Source organism: Delphinapterus leucas, chromosome 1 (genome assembly GCF_059928025.1).
Source record: "Delphinapterus leucas isolate spDelLeu-1000000601 "Yukka" chromosome 1, BTC_Dleu_Yukka2, whole genome shotgun sequence".
In the NCBI taxonomy this organism is placed as follows: domain Eukaryota; kingdom Metazoa; phylum Chordata; class Mammalia; order Artiodactyla; family Monodontidae; genus Delphinapterus; species Delphinapterus leucas.
Genome location: NC_143129.1, coordinates 34,079,108 through 34,105,346, shown reverse-complemented (window position 1 = coordinate 34,105,346; position 26,239 = coordinate 34,079,108). Strand labels below are relative to the sequence as shown.

Sequence of the window (26,239 nt, the reverse complement as noted above, 5' to 3'; positions counted from 1 at the left end):
TAGTACCCTCCTCCCCAAGTTTGTCAGTTAGTTTTTAATTCTTCTGAAGGGCATGGGGAGGAAGGAGGAGTGGTATGGGAACAGAAAATTTCTTCTTGAACTTATATTCTCTGAGCTCTCTGGGACTGGCAGTTTAAAGATAACTTAAATATTTATCTTAGGGGTTGGGAGTGGCTTTCATGTGCTCTCTCCTATAGTTCCCATGATCCAGGTGGATGCATCTCTATATGGGGGAGTGACCTGTGACCCTCCCCACAGCCTCTAGGTTTAGGGTAAGAAGACAGAATTATGGAACATGTTCTCAATCTTTTCTTTTGAATATGTGTATGTGATAATCTGGCATCTCACTTTGGGATTTCACATCTATATCTCATTGACTACTTTAAACAATTTTAACAACCTGTTACTGAGACATGGTACTTGTTATTTGTAGGCTACTGGGCTCACCACCATAGGGCATTTAATATATATATAATATAGATATAACTCAGTCCTTGCTCTCGAGGAGTTTAGTCCAAAACAGGAGCTTAGAAAAAAAAAAGAGAACGTCGCCTGAACCTTGCAGGGGTATTTTGCAGTTAAAACAATATTTCTATAAGAACCAGACAATATTTTTAGATTTTAGTTTTAAATGTAAAGAAACTAAACATTCTTCAGATGATAAAGGGCTAGTATATACAACACAAACCAAGCCTATGAAAAGTTTGCCCTTGGTTTTTCACTAGCATATTGCCATTAACGGCATTTTTGTTTAAAAGTTCAGACTACACTAAAAATGTCCACCGTTTCTAATTCTGAAATTGGAGGTTGGGGAAGGGGGAATAATGGTATTATCAAACCGAAGAACACAGGATTAACTTTCATGGGGGTAAATATTCCACCTACTGAATACTTGTAAAGAGAGGTCAAATTATATTTGGCAACCTCAGACACAGGTGGCTTGCTTCTTGTGACAGAAAGTGGAGACAAAAGGGGTGGGGGAAGGGAGAAGACTTAGGCATAGAAATACGATAATACAAATGTAGAGTAAAATGGCAATTCAATAGCAATAGTCCTTTATTAGTTAAAAAAATTTCCAAATCAGTTGAAATTCAGAATTCATCTTCCCACAGAAATGAGAAACATAAAAGGTTAAACATCAAGCTTTTGTAGGCCTATTTTAAAATAACAACTGAAGAATGGCACTGCATTAGTATACTGATCATATCAAAGGGTCTAAGTAAAAATGCACTGAAGTTTCACCCTCAGATGATGAGAACGTCTATTTCTTCAATGAGCAACGACCTCCTGGGTAAGGAGAGCAGGGTCTCTAACCTGTTCAAATCAATAGTGGAGGTTCCCATGGTTTCTGGAAATCACTTCACACATAAATAGTTCAAGAACTATGCAGAATGCTAGCCGCTAACATCAGGGAACAAAATCAGGAAGATTTAATAGAGAATTTTTTTTAACTTGTAACTTTCCATGAAAATCTAATTCATTTTTAAAATGCAAAGTCCCACAAATTCAGTGGAATAAATGGTTCTGAATGTTTAACATTGTTATTTTGATAATATATTTGTAATCAACTTCTAAATTGAAAATTCAGACAAAATTGTTAGAAAAAAAGGAGTTCAGAATGGGGGTAGGAGAGATATTTTATAATTTATCATGGTATACAAATAAACACATGTACATGCATGCTCATGGAGCATTATTCACAATAGCCAAAAGGTAGAAACAACCCAAATGTCTGTTAATGGATGAATGGATAAATAAAGTGTGGTATATCCACACAATGGTATATTATTCAGTCATAAAAAGGAATGAAGTGTTGACGCATGCTACAGCATGGATGAACCTTGAAAAGATATGCTAAGTGAAAAGTAGCAAGTCATAAAAGGCCACATACTATGAGATTCCATTTATATGACATGGCCAGAATAAGCTAATCCACTGATGCAGAAAGATTAGTGGTTGCCAGGAGCTGGGGGACAGAGGAATCTGAAGTGACTGCTTAATAGGTATGGGATTTCTTTTTAGGGTGATGAAAATGTCCAGGAATTAGACAGTGCTGATGGTTGCATAACACCGTGAATGTACTAAATATCAACAGACTGCACACTTTAAATGGCTAACATGGTAAATGTCGTGTGAATTTTACCTCAGTTTTTTAAAAAGGGCACTATCTGGCCTTACCTTCTTCCTTTTCACCTGTCTGGGTAAATCTTTGTCCTCTCCCCAAATCTATCCTACATCCTTGATTCTTCCCATTCCTTAGGAGTCTTACAGCCACAATCTCTTCCCTTTCCATCACTGTTTACCATTCTTTTTCTATTAGCTCCTCCTTTGCATACTCAAATCACACTCAGGTCTACTCTAATGCTTCTATAGTTAAAATGTCTGATTTCTCTCCTCTTTATGGCTTATTTAACTGTCATGAATTCTTTTCTTTCATCCCTAAAATCTGACTGCTCGTCAATGACGATCTTACCCTTCCTTTCCTTGCCAAAGATTCTTAAGCACTAAGTCGTTAGGTAGGTACCACTAGAAATGCAAAGGTATCTCTAGTTTTCTACTAATCAAGGCAATTCCCCTGAAACTTATTCATTTCTTCTGACACAACCATGTTTCTTAGTACAAGAAATCATGTTTCTTAGTACAAAGAGAAGCTTATAAAACATACAAGGTTTTAAATTATACATTTTAACAAGTTACTTTGAAATCAAGATATAAACTAGTTTCAGCACGTAAAATACAGGAAAACCTGTTTGTGGAGGCCTGATTGGATTTAACCAATCTATAAATTCAGTGAAATAATTTAGCTAATATATAGCTAACCACATACAAATATTGATAAGAATGAAAAAAGCGTGTCAAAAATTTTTCTTTCTCATTCATTCATTCAACAGATATTGAGTGTCTACTACATACCAGGCACTGTTCAAGGCACAAGACATACAGAAATGGTCAAGGCAAATAAGATCATTCTAGAAAGGACAGAAAGAAAATAAACTAGCTAGAGGTAAGTTCTGTAAAGAAAATCAAACATGGTAGTAAGAGGGGAATGCTAGGGCTATTTTAGGTAGGGTGGTTAAAGAAAGCCTCTGAAAGTAAATTATGAGAAGGAGGTAGGCATGCAAAAACAAAACAAAACAAAAAAACCACACAGGGAAGAGCTCATTAGACTAGGGCACAGTAAGTGGAAAGCCCCTTAAAAGCAGGAAAACAAATAAGATCTCATACAATAATAGAGAAAGGAAAACAGGGGTAAACATATTAAATGTTAAGCTTTTGACTGAAAAAAAGGTGAGGGTTCCCTTATGCAGCTTTGGGAATTAATATAGCAGGATAGGGTTTCCTATACCTAAGAAGAACAAGGGGGTGCTAAGAAGGGGAGAGGAGCATTAATCAGAGTGACCAAAAATAAATTCTCCTGATAGAAAATTTTTTAAAAAATTGTTCAGTGAAGAGACCGCAAGAAAGAAGATTAGTATAAGAGGAAGAAAAATCAAGCTGTCATAATTTACCTGTTAAGAACCACTATTTGCTTTGGCCCATTAACTCAGATTATTTCTGGATTGACAGGAAGTAGAAAAAAATGTTAAGTCAAAATCCAAATGCAGCCTCTGTTATCAATGTCCTCTCTTACGACTCAAGCTCTTATTTGATCTCTTATCCTTTAGTTCCCATACATCTTGATTGGGTGTTTGAGTGGACTTTGAACATGCCTCCTTCCTCTGTGTTCTAACTGGCACTCTCTACCTAGATTCTGACTCTGGTTTATCATAGTTCCCTGGCTCTGACTTGGAGCTAATGTAAAATCTTGCTGTGAACTTGAGTTTGGAATATCTCCATTCCAAACTGCTTAAACCTGGATCTAGGTTCTCAGCACGGACTTCCTCTGGGCTGACACACTGCTGTAGATGTTCTTCATTCCATGTTTCCAGTCTTGTTATAGTTCTCCTGGTTCTGCATTTTTCCCTACCACCTGCTGCCTATAGAATCAGCACTGATAGATACAAGGCCCCATGAGGGGAGAGAATATGCTAATAAGAGGTATTTCGGGAGTCAAAACTCAGGAAAGGAGAAGTATCTGGAAGAACTGGTCTATGGTATGAAACTTATGAAGAAGAGAAATACTTTTTCAAAAGAACCTCAAGCCCTCTACAATGACCAATTTTTCCCTTTTCATTTAATATTTAGCCTTCTGTTTTCACTACAAATCTTTCTCATTTAGCTTGAAAGGCTATGAAGCAGCCCTGACAACATCCTCCTCTTCCCTCAGTAGTACTGTGGACGAAGGAGTGGGGAAAGAAGCTGGTACTATGATGGGTTCTCTAGGTATCATAGGGGAGTCAAAGGAGGGAGGTCTAGGGGAGATTATCATTGCAATGGAAGATAATTACCTTTAATCCAGGCAGTTAACAGCACTTTCTTATTATAGCGCATCTCCATGTAAGCTTAGATATAAAACTTAAGAGTTCTTTATAAATAACAGACATTTGTGTTAATATTATAAAAGGTAAATTTGGGGACAAAGCATAAAATAAGTTTATCTACTGACAAACACACAACACAAAAGTACAAACCAAAATGCTGTAATCCCATAACTTGGGGGTTGGGGTGTGGATATCTCAGCACCTTTTAATTACCTAACAATACAACCAGCACTGAAAAAGATAATAGGATTTCAGCTTGATCATCTCTTTAAAGAGATCATATTTTAACAGTATGCAACTTCTCCTGAGTTAAGATGGAAATATATGTTCTGCTTATCTTCTCTAGACCCAGGAATACAATGTATTTTGGGGAAAAACTGAAAAGGCATTCTAGTACTTATATTTAATATCAGTGTATCATGTAACACTGCTGCTTACTCACTTCTTGAGTAAGTGAGTTTTTGATTCCAAGATACTATTTCCTTTTGGTTTTCCCTTAATCCTCTGTTTGATCCTCCTTTATTCACTCTTATTCCTTTGTCCACCCATACTGGTGTTGCTAATAATTTCATACTTTGCCTCTTCTCACGCTATACATTCTTTCCAAGTTATCTCATCTATTATTCTGCATTCACATCTACTCTCTTATAATTCCAAAACTGTTATTTTAGCCCAGACCTTTATACCTTTCCTAAGATCCAGACCTTTATATCCAACTGACTACTGGACATGTCAGCAGCTTTTTAATTGCCTTCTCTGCTTCCAGCCTTTCCAATTTTCAATCCATTCTTCACACTTATGACAGTGATTTGCACATCACTGCCAGATTTAAAAGTTTTCAATGATTCACCACTGCCTTTAGCATTAAAAAATCTAAAGTTCTTAGTATGATATGTAGGGGCCTTCAAGATCTAGTCCAATCTCATCTCTCTAAAAGTAACTGTGGTCCTCTGAACAAGTCCTCTACCCTCCTGTGCTTTTGAAAAGGTTGCTCCATATTTTTGGAAAACCCTCCTTTACCATACCTGTTAAAGGATTAATTCCACGTTTCAAAATGAGCTCAGTTGGCAATTAAATTCAATATTTATTGAGGACATTTTATATACCAGGCACTAGGTTCCTGCAGTCATGAAGTTTATATTCTTGTGTGCAGATGCACGTGTGTGTGTGTGTTATAGGGGAGTGGGGAGGCAAATAAATAAATAGGAAACTATCAACTGGTTACAAAGCTTATGATTAAAATGAAACAAGCTGATTTGACAGTGACTAGGGGAGGTTTCCTTAGATTGGATAGCTAAAGACTTCTCTGAGGAAAAGATATTTAACCTGAGATCCCCTCACGTAAGCTATTGGGTACCCTTCCTTGAACAGTTTGTTTATCAAAGCATTCATCATACCATTTTTAATTCGTATGTTTTTACTTGTGTATTTCCGTCCCTCCACATACTTAGTTATTGAGGGGAAGAACTCCGTCTTTTCAATTTCAATCTCGCTCTCCTAACACAAAGCCTGGCACATGGTTGATGTTGAATAAAGCTTGATAAAAGTATAAATTAATGAAATAAACTAGCTCTCAAATAAGGGAGTAAAAAGGGAAAGAGACCACATTTTTTCAGGACCAAACAACAATTAAATTCAGATGGGCAACAGCTGATGGTCCCAACTTCCATCCCACACACCCTAACTTCAAAAGGGAGAAAATGGATGACAGAGCTTACCCAAGCAATTTGATATGACGCTTGAATCTACTCCCATCCTCCCAAAGTCCTTCTTATGCCTTGATTCTGACTATTTTTGGTCTTTGTTTTCTTCATGCCCACAGGTTACCTCATTTTCTTCAGACATTTGTTTCCCCAGAGCCTGACTTCAGTTAGCCTGAATCTGACCTCTAGCTTTAACCACAGCTAGTAGAATCTCGGCTCTTTTTCTTTGGTATTCACAAGATAATGTAGTGATTCTTGTTTTTCCCTAGACTTACGGTCTTAGCTTTGTTTTCTGGTTTATACAAACCAAGAATGACTCTGAATTATCTACTTAGTCACATCCTGACATTATTCCCTTAAATGAATCCTGCTTTAAAATCTTGGTTTCCTTTATCCATAGTGTGACCGTATAATTCGTCATTGAAACTGGGGCTCTTTTTGAAAATGAAAAAAACATGCTTATGATAATTATAGACAGCAGGTATACACAAGGTTTTGCGGTCCCTCTCTCTATCCAGCAGTTTACTTTTAAAGAGTCTCATCTGCAACAGTGACTTCTTCTTGGCTTTCTGCTATTCTGGCCAGGCTATTCCCTTGCACTGTACCTTCCACTTGAGCTTCAGATTTGGCCCTTTCAATGCTGAGGAACTTTTCAGGATTAATCAATACCTAGTGTAGAGATTCATATGTGGAAACTCCTAGTAAGGGTAATAACATAGCTAACATTTATAGACCTTTCACTATAAGATAGGCATTGTAATAAGACTTTTATATATTTTACTGCATTCTTTTCATAACCTAGTGAAATCTCCTCCAGTTTATTAAAAAAATAAACACAGGCTTAAAGATGTTAGTTTACTCGAGTTTACTCAATGTACTTATATCTAGTACATGTAGGGTTTGCACTTAATCTCAAATCTGTCTGCCTGCAAGTGTTCACGTTCTTAAATACTACAATATAACCCCTCACTGTAAAATCTTTTACTAGAGAAAACATCAATAATTATGAATGAAATATCCATAAACCAAACAAAGCTATAACAGGATAAAATTAATATAATCTGAATTTTAAAACTTCTTAGCATTCTTTTTTTTTTCAAAACCTATCCTTTTATTTTCTATTTGACAGTATTTTAAATAGCACTATACTTGTTCTCAATAACCAGAGGAAAAATTATAAACTTTATAATAATCTGACAGAAATGTCATTATTGATTCTCAATGATGAAAATAATTCGAAATCACCAAGAGTCATTTTCTATTGTTACCACCGTGTTCTTAGATTTCCTTTAATATAATCAGAAAAATCACTTTATCTGTTTTTTAATTGCTTTGCTTCGCTTATTAACAACTTTCATAACATCTATTTCCTACATTAATGGGTCTCCAAAAGTTTGGAAGTCTATACCCCAACAGTAAAAAATTCTGATCATGTGCTCCTCAATAAATGGATATTAGAAATTACATACATACGCTACAGAACACATTCCTAAATAGAAATAAAAACTATGAAATTAAAAGTAAACATAGGGCTTCCCTGGTGGTGCAGTGGTTAAGAATCTGCCAATGCAGGGGACACAGGTTCGAGCCCTGGTCTGGGAAGATCCCACGTGCCACAGAGCAACTAAGCCCATGCGCCACAACTACTGGGCCTGCGCTCTAGAGCCCGTGCTCCACAACAAGAGAAGCCACCGCAACGGGAAGCCCGCGCACAACAAAGAGTAGCCCCTGCTCACCACAACTAGGGAAAGCCCGTGGGCAGCAACGAAGACCCAATGCAGCCAAAAACAAATAAATTAATTAAAAAAGAAAAGTAAACATAAATCCAGGGCTTCCCTGGTGGCGAAGTGGTTAAGAATCCGCTTGCCAATGCAGGGGACATGGGTTCGAGCCCTGGCCCGGGAAGATCCCACATGCCGTGGAGCAACTAAGCCTATGTGCCACAACTACTAGGCCTGTGCTCTAGAGTCCGCGAGCCATAACTACTGAGCCCACGTGCAACAACTACTGAAGCCTGTGTGCCTAGAGCCCGTGCTCTGCAACAAGAGAAGCCACCGCAACGAGAAGCCCGCGCACCGCAACCAAGAGTAGCCCCTGCTCGCCGCAACTAGAGAAAGCCCGCGCGCAGAAACGAAGGCCCAATACAGCCAAAAATAAATAAAATAGATAAATTTATATGTATAAAAAAAGTAAACCTAAGTCCTAATAATTTTCCTGTATCCCAAAGGGTTATTTACCTCATCTGCTCTCTAAAAGACCACTCTGTAAACTCATCATCTGAACTAGTGCATCTCAAATGTTAATGTGCATATGAACCCTGCTTTTAAGCAGATTCTGATTCAGTATGGTTAAGATGGGCCTGAGATTTTGTACTTCTAACAAGCTCCCTAATGACGCTAATGCTGCTCATGTGCTGAGTAACAAGAACTTGAACAAGGGATTAATGTTTAGCCAAATTTATGTTTCTATCTTCCAGGGGATAAAATATACAGCTGATTCTAAAGTCAACCTTCCATTACTGGGAGCAAAACTACTTTTTAAACCATACAACAATCATTATACACATTAACCAATAACATCAAAAAACAAATCTGAAATGTAAATAATCATCATGACTAGGTATATACTTGGTTAAACTCAGAGTATCATAAACACATTGATTTTGTTTTTATACACTTTTCTATCACCACAGACAGCACTTAATAGAAATTAAGAGAAGAAACTAAGGAAAAAGAACAAAATTGATTAAAACATGTATTTTCATCTGCTTCCAAAATGAAATTAGTAGGCAGGAAACCTTTGTTTATTATCAGTTAATGTTCATGTTTATATTAACAGAGTCATAGCAATCTGGCTTTGACTTTTAGTTTTTAAATAAATGCAAAGTGAGAATGGCCAAAGTATAGCATTTGAAAAGTCAATCTTAAATTTATACAACTTTAAAAGGTCCAATCAGCTTATACGTACAGGACTTTACATATGAAACTCGGGCAAATTCAGAATATAAGCAGAATAAAATCAGAAAGCATTTTGGTCTTATTGTTAGTCTTGCAGTTCCCTAACAAAATCCTAAAGTTTCAAGATACTGACTACATGAGAACATTTTATACTCTCTAGTAATTTCCAATAGTGATACACCACGAGAAAACTAATATCATACCCAAATTTCAATTATTTACCTTGTCAATCATTTTTCTTGCTTCCACTTCCTCACTGTTGGGATTCTCTAACTCAATGGTATAAGTACCCTTGTCACTTTGGTCATCGTCATTATCCTTTTCAGAAGCAGCAGAAGTAGCTTGATTTTTTAACATTTTATCCATCTCCTGGCTTGGTCTGTGCCCCAGACTCCCTGAACTTCTTAATAATGCAGTTTGTAGGAAGGGAATTGACACCGATGGCTCCTCTGATTTCTGTTTTAACAATTTCCCATGTGGAACACCATGCCCCCCTCTGTGGTGCGCAGAGCTAGTCTGTAAAGACAAAGAAACCACTTTGGCATCTGCTGTTGGAGATTTTGTTTTTTCAAGTTTTGTATGTGGTGCTGAATAAGTAGTTTCCTGACACAAGATTCCCGTACTGTGAGTAAAAGAATATGACCTTCTTTGTCTGGGACTGTCTTCATCAAAGAATGCAATCATAAAAGCAGTGTGACTTACAACAGCTTGGTCTTGATGCTTTTCAGTAGCCTGGGCCTTCTGTAGCTTTTTCTGTTCTGAATGGTGGCGCCTTAAGTGTTCCTCAAGAGTTGCACGTTTGCTACAGCGCCTGTGAGCCCCAGCATTTTCTGAGTCGCTTTGTGTACCATCATCATGTTTATTTCCTGGACACAAAAAAAGAAACCGCATAATAGAGAAGGAAAAAAATCCCATGTAGAAAATTAGAAGCACATACAAAAGTGCTGCTTGTTTTGCCCCCTCCCCCTTTTCAATCAAAAGTCATATGTTCTTTTCAGTAACAGGCTCGGCAAACTTCCCTCAATTGCAATGCTTACATTCAAATTTTATCAACCAACAATGAGTCCTTTATAAACAACTGAATAGGATTACTTTTCTTTCTCCAAATTTTAACTTTATAATGGTTCACCAGTGCCTTAACAGATAAGCAATGCTATATCTCTGTGACAGTCTGTATTTATAACATTAAACATTAATCCTGGCTTTAAACCTTATACCTTATTTAAGCAATCAAAAATTTATTTTTAGCATTAGAGAGAAAAAGACAGAAAAAAGTGTGATCCCACTGAGGTGCTTATCATTACATAGGAAAAGAGAATGCAAATGCCATAAAAATGTGATGAAACTTAACTTTCAGTGACGTTCAAAACTTCCAAAAATATAGCACACCTTGCCTTTTTAATATAAAAATGCAAATTTGTAGTTTCCACCAATTATTGTATAATTCTTTACAAACCTCTTTCTAGCTATGAGAATTTTCGCAATTTTGCATGTGTGCTCATTTAAACTCTGGTGGCTTCAGCGAGTTAAAGAAAGCATCCTAAAAGGCCTAGCATGGAAAAGCGCAGTCTATGAAATCCTACATAAATCTACCAGACAAATGGCATGGTGCTAAATATAACTAGATAAAAATATGTCTTCTCTGTTAAGCATATAGAGCGAGTGAAGTTAGAATACTGTAGTTGAATTCTGAAAACATCAGCTTCCTACCAGAGGTTTTTTTGTTACCCTTCATAGTTCTACTAGGGATTAAATATGAAACTTTATAAAAATTACTTGATTTTTCACTGATGCAGAATTCTTATTATCTAAATAATAAGTATACTAGAAGAAATAATCAAATGACAATTATTATAGCATGAATTTAATGGAAAGTCAAGAGTTATTCTATGCATGTTTTAGATTGAATCACAAATGAGGGCTGAATCACAAATGAGGGCTTAAATGATAGCTCTTTAGAAGAAAGCTATAAATTACTCCAGTCAACCACGTGTATTCCAATATTTCCAGGACTAAATCTGAAAATCTTTCTTCAAACTAGCAACTACTGAAAATGCAACCTGAAAGGAAAAAAATGGTGTTTAATTTAATTAATGGAATTCGTGCCTTGGTAATTAAGCTAGGAATCAGGGATAGGCAGATGGAATGCAGAACCAAACAAAACTACTAGTTCAAATACAAAACTCATTAAAAACAGGACACTGTACAACCTATTTCATGTTGCACTGGATGCACTGAAAAGGAATCCAGTTTGTGAGAGCTGTAAATAACTAAACTCCCATATTTCATGTGTAGTAAGACCAGATAACCCATATTACACACATATACAATATGAAAATGCCATCTTTACAGAATTTAGTTCTTATAACACCATACAAAAATTTGGCACTTATTTGGCATCAGGTCCTTTCAGTATCTTTTCTTTAAGTTATAGGTTAAAAATTCTCTATAGATTAGCCATTTTCTTTTTTCAAAAATTATTATTCTTTTTGCATTTCTCAGTGTTATACAAGATAACACATCTGATCAGAACTGCAATTTTTGTTCTTACTTAACAACAACAAAAAATCACTTGGAACTGTTCTTAACAAGATTCTGTTTTGTCTATTATTAATCAGGCATTAATATGTTGAAGTTCTTTCAGCATTTTTAAAATTTTTTTTGCGGTACGCGGACCTCTCACTGTTGTGGCCTCTCCCGTTGCGGAGCAAAGGCTCCGGATGCGCAGGCTCAGTGGCCATGGCTCACGGGCCCAGCCGCTCTGCGGAATGTGGTATCTTCCCGGACCGGGGCACGAACCCGTGTCCCCTGCATTGGCAGGCGGACTCTCAACCACTGCGCCACCAGGGAAGCCCACTTTCAGTATTTTTAAGGGTAGATTAGCTGTACCTAGTCAGGAGTTGTGGCCAAAAAACGTTGCAACTCTCCTAAAGGGTAAAAGTGTATGGGATTTGTGAACATTATTTTCTTTAACTGTCCCAAAGCGCGTGCACTCCACTCTTGCAGGAGCAAAGCTGTTTTGTTTTGCCTACTTTCAAGTTTTTGACTAAACAGTTGCTGAAAGTCTATTATTAAAGTACAGTTATAATAAAAGGGTGTAATAAAAGTTTTTTGTTTTTCATTTGTTTTCTTTTTTTTTTTTGCCACACTGAGTGGCATGCAGGATCTTAGTTCCCCCACCAGGGATGGAACCCGTGCCCCCTGCAGTGGAAGCACGAAGTCTTAACCACTGGAACTCCAGGGAAGTCCCATAAAGGTACTTTTTAATGGTGGCTTTTAAAAGGACATTTTAGCTCATTTTTGTACATTTATTAAGGGTGGTCTAAAAAAGACGATGTCGTTTCTAAATTTTCAAAGTTCACACTACTTTTTACATTATACGAGGATATCAGTATTATTTTATTCAATGCATAAAAATGATCAATTTACAAATGGGTAGCTTTCATTTGTGAGCTTTAACCTATATATATCAATACAGATATAGGTCTCAATTATATATTTGTTATTATCTAGTAGGAGTAAAGACAACAATCACCTGTTAAAAGTTCATATGCCAGGTAATAATTGCTTATGATTATAATTAAATATAGAAATAGGCCCTGACAAAGAATTAGGTAATCACACCATCTCACTATCCTGAAATGCCTTAGAAGTAAATCAGAAATAGGTATTTCTTCATTAGCTGAACAGAATCCCAAGCCATAAAGTACAGGTTAAACCAGGGTCAGTCTTGTCAATGATAGTGAAGCCATTCATTGTTTATTCCAATTACTGAGTACCTGTCACATACTCAAGCCCCAGGAAAGAGATATAAGGTAAGTAAATATATAATCTCTGACCTCAACGAGTGTTCTTTTAAAGCTCTTTAACTTTTTGTGTAGTAACAGAATGGTCAGATTAACATGCAATCTTTTCCCTTACAGGCAGCTTGTTGAATAAAATTAAGATAGAGTAACATAAAACTGTATTCAGAAAATTCTAAATTAATTTAGTTAGCAAAATCAATGGAAAAAATGATCAGTTGATACTTCGATGTACAGGTGTAAAGAAAGAATTTACTAACTTTCGTCAAGTATTATACTAATAAAACACATATAATAATTATTTCACAAATAAACGTTCAACTACAATTTTTATAAAAGTCTTACTAGTGAAAAAATTCTTAACTCAATTAATTCCCAATATCTCTAAACAAAAAAATTTTTGTTTCATGACATGAGTAACCTGAGAAGAGTTTGAAACACTCTACCAACAATGTGACTATATTACCAAAGTAGAACTGTCAGCCCATTAGCCAATGGCTTAAAACTTTCAAAATCTACATACTGCTATTTTACAGGAAGCACATAATAGAGAACAGAATTGAATATATCTTTTCCTGAAGTCAAGAAAATGATGAGAACTGCCTTCTAGGGAATTCCACTGGTGAAATGAATGAATCTTTTATTTCCATAAGAAAAAGAAACATATTTAATGGCATACATACAAATTTACAAAACCAATCTGGTTTTGGCAAGAAAATGAAGGCAGACTGTTTTGAATGAGTAAGTTGGATGTGGGCAGTTTGGCTGGCTTTTGAGCTTTAAAATCAAATATAAACCTTCAAAAATGCAGAAGCTTTATACCATATAATTGTTTATCTAATAGTAGGTTGGTAACTGTGAAGACTGAACTTTACCATAAAATAGCAAGTTCTAAAATGATCAATTCACTTTACCTTTCAACCTTTTTAAGTAAACTGGAACATCACTTTTAATACTTTTGGAATCCTCTTCTGATCTTTCCCATACCATCTGAGGAGGGTTGTTCTGTGCTAGCCAGTCAGCTACTTTGTTTTCTGGTGCCATCATTCCAGTTTGAATCCCTGGCAGGTCTTGAGTTCCAGGAGAAGACTTCTTTGATTTGTGGCGCTGATCAGAAGTAAATTTTGTCACATGATCTCTAATAGTTACTTTCCCTGGGGTACTGTCATCAAATTCAATGGTAAATGAAGCATGCCCTGCACCTGTTGTATGAGAACTTGGTGTGTCTTTTGTTGGGATTTCATGAATAGTGCTCTCTGTTATTTGTGATGGTTGCTGAAATTCTTTTGTAGGGATTTCAAAATAACTTGGTTCCCTACAGAAAGGAAAAAGTACTTCTTCATTTGCAGCTGCAGATTGTTCCTCAACTTGCTTGGCATCTATGCTGCACCCTAATAAGAAAAATAAGAGAAAATTCAAAATATTTGGAAGCTTCTAGCACTTGAAGGAGTACAGTAATGGCCACTTGTGTTATTCCATGGAAATCAGAAGGCAGATCATAGTCTGGATGAAAAAGAATGGCAAATGTCACAGAAGAGAAATAATTCTGATTATAAATGTAGCATTCAGTTACCAATAGGAGATGCAAGATAAGCAGCCAGTGGCAAAGGATAGCAAAGCAGTTAAGAGATGAACCTTGCATGGCTAGGTCCATATTTTTTCCAACTTGGATCCAGAAATCATCAAAGTACAAAAGAACTGAAATCAAATGGAGATGGATATGCATGTTCAATGTACATATACAGAGAGATAGAAAAAAATATAAACTTCCTTATCAAGTATAAGGAGGATGAAATATCTGAAATATCTATGAAAACAAGTAAATTTCCAAAGGAGAAGAGGTGCTCAAATGAAGAAAGAAACATGACGTCAATATGTAATCAATGTTCTGGACATAATGATTCCACTTACCATTCTTCACCATCACATTCAGAGACATTACTTTTAGAAGGACAAAAATAATATTACCAATGTGTGATCCTTATAAGAAAATAGATACATTTTATAAAGAATGAAAGAATTAGTAAAGATAAAACATGTGGTTTGCTTGTGGCATTGCAATCCAAGCAGCAGTATGAAAACAAGTAAGTTAAAAATAGACAATTCAGTTGCCAGCCAATTAATTCCAAAAGGAAATTCAGGTACATTTCTATACAGCAGAATACATCCAAGTGTCAAAATCAGTGGAGGAAAGCTGAATTATAAATCTCAGATCAACAAGAGCTGGCATAAGTAAGCAACTCTGGAACACTATTCCTCTGTTGCCTCAGGGACAAATATGAAGGCATAAAAACAAATGCATTTATATATAAAATATGTGAAGGCACATAAATGAAAATGATAACTGAAATGCTTTAAATCTGTTATCAGATACTGCAAATGCAAAAAGAATTTAAAGATTAAACTGCCCTGTTTTTCAGGAAACAAAAGAACTATTATCAAGATGGTAACACATATATATGGAATTTAAGAAAAAAAATGTCATAAAGAACCTAGGGGTAAGACAGGAACAAAGACACAGACCTACTAGAAAATGGACTTGGGGATATGGGGAGGGGAAAGGGTGAGCTGTGACAGAGCGAGGGAGAGGCATGGACACATATACACTACCAGGCGTGGGGTAGATAGCTAGTGGGAAGCAGCCGTGTGGTACAGGGAGACCAGCTCGGTGCTTTGTGACCACCTAGAGGGGTGGGATAGGGAGGGTGGGAGGGAGGGAGATGCGGGAGGGAAGAGATATGGGAACATATGTATATGTATAACTGACTCACTTTGTTATAAAAAGAAACTAACACACCATTGTAAAGCAATTATACTCCAATAAAGATGTAAAAAAAAAAACAAAAAAAAAGATGGTAAAGAGTGAATTCAAATGAAAAATATTTCCCTAAAGCTCAAAAAAGCATTCCTTTTAAAAAGAGATTGACAGAAACACCATTTGCAGATAACTTATTAGGAAGGAAAGGCAATATGGGGGGGGCGAGGTTGTTTCTAATCATTTTCTAATTAAGTGAAGTATTGGTCTTGACACATTTTTTCAAATATCAAATACGAATGGGATTCTTCAGGTGCTATAATCAGTTTCTTAGCAATAGGGTGAATATGAAATAGTCATAAAGCTGTTTGCTTTTACGTTACAGAAGAATAGGACAGCAACATCTCTGTAGTCAAATGTGTGGCATAGGGTATTAGAAGACATCAAGTTCCACTTCCAAAAAAAAAAAAAACAGTGAAAGCAAATTACACAGACAGTAAATAGAATATATAACAAAAACAATGTTCAACATAAAAATTATCCTTTTCAAAATCTACTTTTTCTCACTACTGAAAATGAAAAAAGTGTATCAAAAACACTCTGCACTATGAAAGCAATAATTCTACACACTTTCTGGAGGAAGAGCATATACAGGATTCTTAATAACCTAAGTCACATTTTAAAAATTTCTTTATTACAGAGTTCATTTATCTTTTCCTTAAAGTATCCACTTGAGTGTTTACTCTGAAGGCCTGTCACTTAAAATTTCCATGAGAGTAATATGCATTAACTACTTTACATATATTAATAAACTCATTAATGTTTTTATTTTTTCAACATTGATTTATTTACTATGTCCTGTACTTGATCAATTTCATACAGTACAACTGGTTTACAAACATATCCTACTGGCTCTGATGCTTGCTCAACTTTGGTAAGTGATTTCTTGCAATTTTCAGTACCTTTAGGAGAATCTACTTTACTATAAATCTCCTAATAGTCACTTTTCAGCTGTATTCTATTCAGAATCAAACCTGTTAGACCTGCCTTCTGCTGACTTCTCAGCTTCCGTTCTATCCTTCTTGGATGGCCGTGTGGCTGACAGGGTCTTGGCGCTCAGCCGGGTGTCAGACCTGAGCCTCTGAGGTGGGAGAGCTGAGTTCAGGACATCAGACCACCAGAGACGTCCTGGCCCCACATAATATCAATCAGTGAGAGCTCTCCCAGAGATTTCCATCTCAATGCTAAGACTCAGCTCCATTCAATGACCAGCAAGCTCCAGTGCTGGATACCCTATGCCAAACAGCTAGCAAGACAGGAACACATCCCCATCCATTAGCAGAGAGGCTGCCTAAAATCATAATAAGGTCACAGGCACCCCAAAACACACCACTGGACGCAGTCCTGTCCACCAGAAAGACAAGATCCAGCCTCATCCACCAGAACACAGGCACTAGCCCCCTCCACCAGGAAGCCTACACAACCCACTGAAACAACCTTAGCCACTGGAGACAGACACCAAAAAAACGGGAACTATGAACCTGCAGCCTGAGAAAAGGAGACACCAAACACAGTAAGTTAAGCAAAATGAGAAGACAGAGAAATACGCAGCAGATGAAGGAGCAAGGTAAAAACCCACCAGACCTAACAAGTGAAGAGGAAATAGGCAGTCTACCTGAAAAAGAATTCAGAGTAATGATAGTAAAGATGATCCAAAATCTTGGAAATCGAATGGAGAAAATACAGGAAACGTTTAATAAGGACCTAGAAGACCTAAGGAGCAAACAAACAATGATGAACAACACAATAAATGAAATTAAAAATTCTGTATAAGGAATCAATAGCAGAAACTGAGGCAGAAGAACAGATAAGTGAGCTGGAAGATAAATTAGTGGATATAACTACCGCAGAGCAGAATAAAGAAAAAAGAATGAAAAGAACTGAGGACAGTCTCAGAGACCTCTGGGACAACATTAAACACACCAACATTCGAATTATAGGGGTCCCAGAAGAAGAAGAGAAAAAGAAAGGAACTGAGAAAACAATTGAAGAGATTATAGTTGGAAACTTCCCTAGTATGGGAATGGAAATAGTTAATCAAATCCAGGAAGCACAGAGACTCCCATACAGGAGAAATCCAAGGAGAAACATGCCAAGACACATATTAATCAAACTATCAAAGATTAAATACATAGAAAAAATACTGAAAGCAGCAAGGGAAAAACAACAAATAACATACAAGTGAATCCCCATAAGGTTAACAGCCGATGTTTCAGCAGAAACTCTGCAAGCCAGAAGGGAGAAGCAGGACATACTTAAAGTGATGAAGGGGAAAAACCTACAACCAAGATTACTCTACCTAGCAAGGATTTCATTCAGATTCAACAGAGAAATTAAAACCTTTACAGACAAGCAAAAGCTAAGAGAATTCAGCACCACCAAACCAGCTTTACAACAAATGTTAAAGGAATTTCTCTAGGCAGGAAACACAAGAGAAGGAAAAGAGCTACAATAACAAAGCAAAAACAATTAAGAAAATGGGAATAGGAACATACATATCAACAATTACCTTAAATATAAATGGATTAAATGCTCCAACCAAAAGACACAAACTGGATGAATGGATACAAAAACAAGACCCGTATATATGCTGTCTAAAGAGACCCACTTCAGACCTAGGAAAATGTACAGACTGAAAGAGAGGGGATGGAAAAAGATATTCCATGCAAATGGAAATCAAAAGAAAGCTGCAGTAGCAATTCTCATATCAGACAAAATAGACTTTAAAATAAAGACTATTACAAGAGACAAAGAAGACACATAATGATCAAGGGATCAATCCAAGAGGAAGATATAACAATTGTAAATATTTATGCACCCAACATAGGAGCACCTCAATACATAAGGCAAATACTAACAGCCATAAAAGGGGACATCGACAGTAACACAATCTTAGTAGGGAACTGTAACACCCCACTTTCACCAATGGACAGATCAACCAAAATGAAAATAAATAAGAAAATACAAGCTTTAAATGATACATTAAACAAGACGGATTTAATTGATATTTATAGGACATTCCATCCAAAAGCAACAGAATACACTTTCTTCTCAAGTGCTCATGGAACATTCTCCATGATAGATCATATCTTGGGTCACAAATCAAGCCTTGGTAACTTTAAGAAAATGGAAATAATATCAAGTATCTTTTCTGACCACAGTGCTATGAGACTAGATATCAATTACAGGAAAAAAACTGTAAAACTACTAACACATGGAGGCTAAACAATACGCTATTAAACAACCAAGAGATCACTGAACAAATCAGAGAGGAAATCACAAAATACCTAAAAACAAATGATAATGAAAACATGATGATCGAAAACCTATGGGATGCAGCAAAGGCAGTTCTAAGAAGGAAGTTTATAGCGATACAATCCTACCTCATGAAACAAGAAACATCTCAAATAAACAACCTAAACTTACAACTAAAGTAATCAGAGAAAGAAGAACAAAAAACCCCCAAAGTTAGTAGAAGGAAAGAAATAATAAATATCAGATCAGAAATAAATGAAAAAGAAATGAAGGAAATGATAGCAAAGATCAATAAAACTAAAAGCTGGTTCTTTGAGAAGATAAACAAAATTGATAAACCATTAGACAGACGCATCGAGAAAAAAAGGGAGAAGACTCAAATCAGCAGAATTAGAAATGAAAAAGGAGAAGTAACAACTGACACTCCAGAAATACAAAGGATCATGAGCGATTACTACAAGCAACACTATGCCAATAAAATGGATAACCTGGAAGAAATGGACAAATTCTTAGAAATGCACCACCTGCCGAGATGAACCAGGAAGATACAGAAAATATAAGCAGACCAATCACAAACACTGAAATTGAAACTGTGATTAAAAATCATCCAACAAACAAAAGCCCAGGACCAGATGGCTTCACAGGCGAATTCTATCAAACATTTACAGAAGAGCTAACCCCTGTCCTACTCAAACTCTTCCAAGATATACTAGAGGGAGGAACACTCCCAAACTCATTCTACGAGGGCACTGTCACCCAGATACCAAAAGCAGACAAAGATGTCACAAAAAAAGGAAATGACAAGCCAATATCACTGATGAACATAGATGCAAAAATCCTCAACAAAATACTAGCAAACAGAATCCAACAGCACATTAAAAGGATCATACACCATTATCAAGTGGGGTTTATCCCAAGAATGCAAGGACTCTTCAATATATGCAAATCAATCAATGTGATAAACCATATTAACAAACTGAAGCAGAAAAACCATATGATCATCCCAGCAGATGCAGGAAAAAGCTTTCGACAAAATTCAACACACATTTATGATAAAAACTCTGAAGAAAGTGGGCATAGAGGGAACTTACCTCAACATAATAAAGTCCATATATGACAAACCCACAGCCAACACTGTTCTCAGTGGTGAAAAACTGAAACCATTTCCTCTAAGATCAGGAACAAGACAAGGTTGCCCACTCTCACCACTATTATTCAACATAGTTATGGAAATTTTAGCTACAGCAATTAGAGAAGAAAAAGAAATAAAAGGAATCCAAATCAGAAAAGAGGAAGTAAAACTGTCAGTTTGCAGATGAGATGATACTATACACTGAGAATCATAAAGATGCTACTAGAAAACTACTAGAGCTAATCAATGAATTTGGTAAAGTAGCAGGATACAACATTAAGGCACAGAAATCACTTGTATTCCTATACACTAATGATGAAAAATCTGAAAGAGAAATTAAGGAAACACTCCCATTGCAACTTACCATTGCAACAAAAAGAATAAAATAGCTAGGAATAAACCTACCTAAGGAAACAAAAGACCTGTATGCAGAAAACTATAAGACACTGATGAAAGAAATTAAAGATGGCACAAACAGATGGAGAGATATACCATGTTCTTGGACTGGAGAGGTCAAAATTGTGAAAATGACTCTACTACCCAAAGTAATCCACAGATTCAATGCCATCCCTATCAAACTAGCAATGGCATTTTTCACAGAATTAGAATAAAAAATCTCACAATTTGTGTGGAAACACAAAAGACCCCGAAGAGCCAAAGCAATCTTGAGAAAGAAAAACAGAGCTGGAGGAATCAGGCTCCCTTAATTCAGACTATACTACAAAGCTACAGTCATCAAGACAGTATGGTACTGGCACAAAAACAGAAATATAGATCAATGGAACAGGATAGAAAGCCCAGAGATAAACGCACGCACATATGGTCACCTTATCTTTCATAAAGGAGGCAAGAATATACAATGGAGAAAAGACAGCCTCTTCAATATGTGGTGCTGGGAAATCTAGATAGCTACATGTGAAAGAATGAAATTAGAGCACTCCCTAACACATACACAAAAATAAACTCAAAATGCATTAAAGACCTAAATGTAAGGCCAGACACTATCAAACTCTTAGAGGAAAACAGAGAACACACTATGACATACTATGACATAAATCACAGCAAGATCCTTTTTGACCCACCTCCTAGAGAAATGGAAATAAAAACAAAAACACACAAATGGGACCTAACGAAACTTAAAAGCTTTTGCACTGCAAAGGCAACCGTAAACAAGATGTAAAGACAACCCTTAGAATGGGAGAAAATATTTGCAAATGAAGCAACTGACAAAGCGTTATCTCCAAAATATACAAGCAGCTCACACAGCTCAATATCAAAAAAACAAAGAACCCAATCCAAAAAAGGGCAGAAGACCTAAATAGGCATCTCTCCAAAGAAGATATACAGATTGCCAACAAACACATGAAAGGATGCTCAGCATCAGTAATCATTAGAGAAATGCAAATCAAAACCACAATGCGGTATCACCTCACACCATTCCAAATGGGCATCATCAAAAAATCTACAAACAATAAATGCTGGAAAGGGTGTGGAGGAAAGGGAACCCTCTTACACTGTTGGTGGGAATGTAAATTGATACAGCCACTATGGAGAACAGTATGGAGGTTCCTTAAAATACTAAAAATAGAAGTACCATGTGTCCCAGCAATCCCACTACTGGGCATATACCATGAGAAAAGCATAATTCAAAAAAAGTCATGTACCACACAATGGTCACTACAGCACTATTTACAATAGCCAGGACATGGGAGCAAACTAAGTGTCCATCTACAGATGAATGGATAAAGAAGATGTGGCACATATGCAGAATGGAATTTTACTCAGCCACAAAAAGAAACGAAATTGAGTTATTTGTAGTGAGGTGGATGGACCTAGAAATCTGTCATACAGAGTGAAGTAAGTCAGAAAGAGAAAAACAAATACCATATGCTAACATGTATATATGGAATCTAAAAAAAAAAAGTTCCGAAGAACCTAGGGGCAGAACAGGAATAAAGATGCAGACATAGAGAATGGACTTGAGGACATGGGGAGAAGGAACGATAAGCTAGGACGAAGTGAGAGAGTGGCATAGACACATATACACTACCAAATGTAAAACAGATAGCTAGTGGGATGCAGCCACATAGCACAGGGAGATCAGCTCGGTGCTTTGTGACCACCTAGAGGGGAGGGAGGGACACATAAGAGGGAGGGGATATGGGGATATAAGTATACATATAGCTGATTCACTTCGTCATACAGCAGAAACTAACACAATGTAAGGCAATTATACTCTAATAAAGATGTTAAATAAATAAATAAGCAAACCTATCCTATCTATCTATCGTCATTCATTCATTCATTTTGCTCTCCACATCCTTACAGGTAACAGAGTAACCCTGAGGACAAGGGTTAGTAGTTTCCTACTACCACTACCTGAATACCCAAATAAAATGATGTAGCTGAACTATGAAGCAATAACTACAAAAAGCTGGCCCAGGGGTATAGCATTTATCATTTACTTGTTATTCACGATTCAAATGAGTATGTTCCCAATTTTCCTCCCTTGTGAAAAAAACTTCAGTTAATACTGACATGCTTTTAATATGCTTTCACATTATAACACATTAAAAAAGCAGAGATCAACAACAGCACATAACTATGTTTAAGATTATTATTTCCTAAGTTAGTCCTACTTCAAAACTGCCTTTACTCCAAGGACTAGAAACCCTGAGACTTATACAAGTTAACACCTAATTTAACCAGAAATCACTTATCTAACAATGTCAAGTAGCACAACAGAGTGGTAAGGCAGCATATATGATATGATTAGTGGAAGGTAGGGAGAAGATTTGAAATCAGGTAAGTCCTGTCTCTATCAGTCCTTAATTCTCATTTTCCTCATTGTTAAATGAGAAAATAATATCTACCCATAAGATTGTTGTGAAGATTCAGTGAGATAAGTTATCCAGAAAAAGTCTGGCACAAAGTAGGCACAAAAATAAATGTTTCTCTTACTTTTCCTTCCCCAACTCTTCAACATAGCTAATTAGGGAAACAAGAAACTAAAACCAAATATCTAACTCTAAAATAAAAAACCCGAGACAGATATGACAACACCTATATCATCGATCTTTACTACCAGGAAAGTCCTTCATTGAGAACCTTTTTTGACTGTTTACTCAGATTATATGTGGCAAATCTGGAGGGGATGTAAAAGCAAGGATTAAGGTCAGACATATTGCACTAAGAAGAGTCAAGTGGTCGAGATAAGACAAAAAACAATCAAGAGCAGACACATGGCTCAAAAACACAGTAGTTCAGAACCATTCATTCAGTATATGGAGCAAACAGTCTTACATACTTCAAGTCTCCCAAAGGCATCACTGTAATGCATCATAGTTCAATCACTGATGTTCATAATGATGCTTCTGAGTCATAAGGCAAACATTTAAATTATATTCAGCCTTCTGTGCTTAAGAAGGCAATGACATGGGTAATTCATTTAATAGAAATATAGGAAATGGTTAAACTTAAAAACAAATTTCAGTTGTAAAAGTAAAGTTCAGTCATCTGCAAAATTCATTATGTAGAGGAATTCATTTCTCTGAAGATGATAAAACCATGGGCCTAGTATGTATGGGAATTGTATGCCCACTAGAAAAATTATTAGGGGTCTTCTAAATTAATATAGAAAAATAAAACAGATTTCCTCTCTCAGTACACTGACGAAACATATTCTGAAATTTATGAATTTAACATGTATTTCTATTCAAAACCTATTTTGTTTATACTAAGTAAACTAAATTATATACTAAAATACTAATATTTTATTTATACCAATAGTTTATTATTTTTCTCAACTGCTAGATATTTAAAAGCATTTAATAACTGATTATGCTAGAATTAATTATGTTTATCTAAATCAAAAGAGCAATATCCTTAAATTCTTAAGGTATTTTATGATTGTGTGACCTTCCAGGGAACCTTATAACATACATAATTCAGAAAATATGTTCCCTTCATTCTTCTGTACTAAATTAAATGAAATATTAAGCTGTTTTGAGATGATAAAGACTATAATTATGAAGGCAAATTCTGATTAAGATATCCATCCTAGTATATTCAAGTACTTCAAATTACAAAGACTGGGAAACTCCTTTTACCGAAAAGGAACTACAACTCAAAAGTTTTCAAATTTAGTTTAATTAGATTAAAAACCAGTGCAAAAGAGCCAAAAATCTACTCTTCACAGTTGTACACACCTTTTCAAACTGTATGCAACACTTAAAGGCCTTTAGTTGTAACCTAAAAAATGTTTAAACCGTTTAAACCAAGTTAGAAGGTAGAAGAGCATACCTGAACTAAAATGAGGATAAATTCTCCTTTAATAGGACTCAAATATTCACACAATTTCAGGAGAACTTGATTGCTCTAATATTTGCTTCTAGGGTTCTTTGGGCTTTAAGGTAAATTGGTAGGAGATTCTGGATACACATGGACCCACAGAAAGGGACACAGAAAGTTACTAGGTAGTAGATTCTCTATTACCCTTTTTGGAATGTTCACCTTTCAAAATAAATACTAAGATTTTACATTCTAAAAATTGGTAACCAAGAAGCAAATCACTTTTTGCTTTTACCAAAAAAGCATGCTTAGAGCACAAATAAACTAATCATTTATATTTCATAATCTGAAACACTAAAAAAACCTTAATTTCAAAATGACCAAGTGAAATAGCATTCAATATACATTTTCAAATTTGATTCTACAATATCTGCTGGCATCATAAATTATTTCAGATTAGTAAACTGTTTCTCTCACCCTATATTTTAAAAAACTACAAATGATAAATCTGAAACAATAACATCCTCATACTAACATAAGAAAGCAAATGAGACTCTCATTAAGGCTTTTAATCAGCTGAATCTGACAGAGTGCTTCAAGCTACTTAACAAAAGACGTACATCACTTAATTCCTTCTAACTCAAAAATAATCCTAAGATTATGAGACAGCTTTTGTCATCTGGCAGAAAAGATACTCAATGAGACACGCGACACAAGCTGGTAATCATTTAAGAATTTAGTTTCATTCACATGGATGAAATTACTACTGGATGCTTCACAGTTTGAAATTCATTTCATTACACTTAGGTATGAGAGATCAATTTTTTATGTCAATTTGTTTTTGGAGTGCTTGTTTTAATCTTTATACTCTACGAAGTATATTCTTTTGGAGTGACTGTGTGTGTGTGTGTGTGTGTGTGTGTGTGTGTGTGTAATGACTGCTGAAATGTTAACTGTTTGTGGTTAAGAGCATGGACTCGAGAGTCAGGTACCTGGGTTCAAATCCCAGCTACACTATTTGCTAGCAGGGTGACCTTGTGAATAAATTCACATCACCTTGCCGCCGTTTCCTTATTTATAAAATGGGGATGATAACAGTAACTACTTTTAGGTATAGCTGTGAGAGAATTAAATGATTAAACATATGCAGGGCACTTAGAAGAGTGTCTTGATAAAGCAAGCACCACTGAAGTGTTAGCTGTTGTTAATAAGTCATGGTTCTGTCTCCATGGCAGAACAAACAGAACAACAGGACAAAATTTACATTTACTGTATTTACATTTATTGTAATTACATTGATTGTATTCTAGAAGATATGTATTTCAGATTTCAAAAGTTGTTTTGTGTGTGAAGGTGGAAGGATCTTTAATGGCTAGATAAACTCAGTATCACAATTATTTTCAGAATTTGGCAACAGTTAAATTCTGCTGTGTTTTCTTCTAAGTTAACCACCAATTATTAGTACTTTTTTTTTTCTCACTCTCCCCTCTCTCCCTTCCTTCCTCTCTCTCCCCCTCCCCTTCTCTCTCTCCCTCTCTCTCTTTCTCCTAGGTGGCTCTAGTACACAATGATAATATAATATGTGATCCCTGAAGGAACTTATAGTTTAGATGAGAAGGCATACACACAAAATACTGAAGGAAAGTGTTACATATTAGCAATACATATAAACAGACATACCCTTTAGAATTTTATATTACCTGATTTACGTGTATACATGTCTGTGGGAGAAGAGCAGGCAAGAATTAGTCTAATTTATGTGGAAATGCACTGGGAGAGAGCACTGAACAACTGGTAGTTGGATACACGGCTAAGAAAGTGGGACAAAATTAGAGAGAGCTTTGACATAATATCTATTTGGCA

The 26,239-nt window shown here is 36.0% G+C and overlaps 1 protein-coding gene across 12 annotated transcripts in view; it reads right to left on the bottom strand.

Moving 5' to 3' along the window:
• CEP170 (centrosomal protein 170) overlaps window positions 1-26,239 on the bottom strand; it is a 146,420-nt gene that overhangs the window by 41,241 nt on the left and 78,940 nt on the right. For 5 of the 12 annotated variants that reach the window (XM_089919100.1, XM_089919075.1, XM_089918919.1 and 2 more), the window contains exons 8-10: window positions 13,799-14,275; window positions 9,784-9,947; window positions 9,304-9,597 (exon numbers count right to left, since the gene is read on the bottom strand). In XM_089919100.1, coding sequence (XP_089775226.1) covers window positions 9,304-9,597; window positions 9,784-9,947; window positions 13,799-14,275 — 935 coding nt within the window. Of the gene's footprint in view, window positions 1-9,303; window positions 9,948-13,798; window positions 14,276-26,239 lie in introns of all 12 variants that reach the window. The other 7 variants (XM_089918833.1, XM_089918753.1, XM_089918876.1 and 4 more) reach the window with 2 other exon arrangements.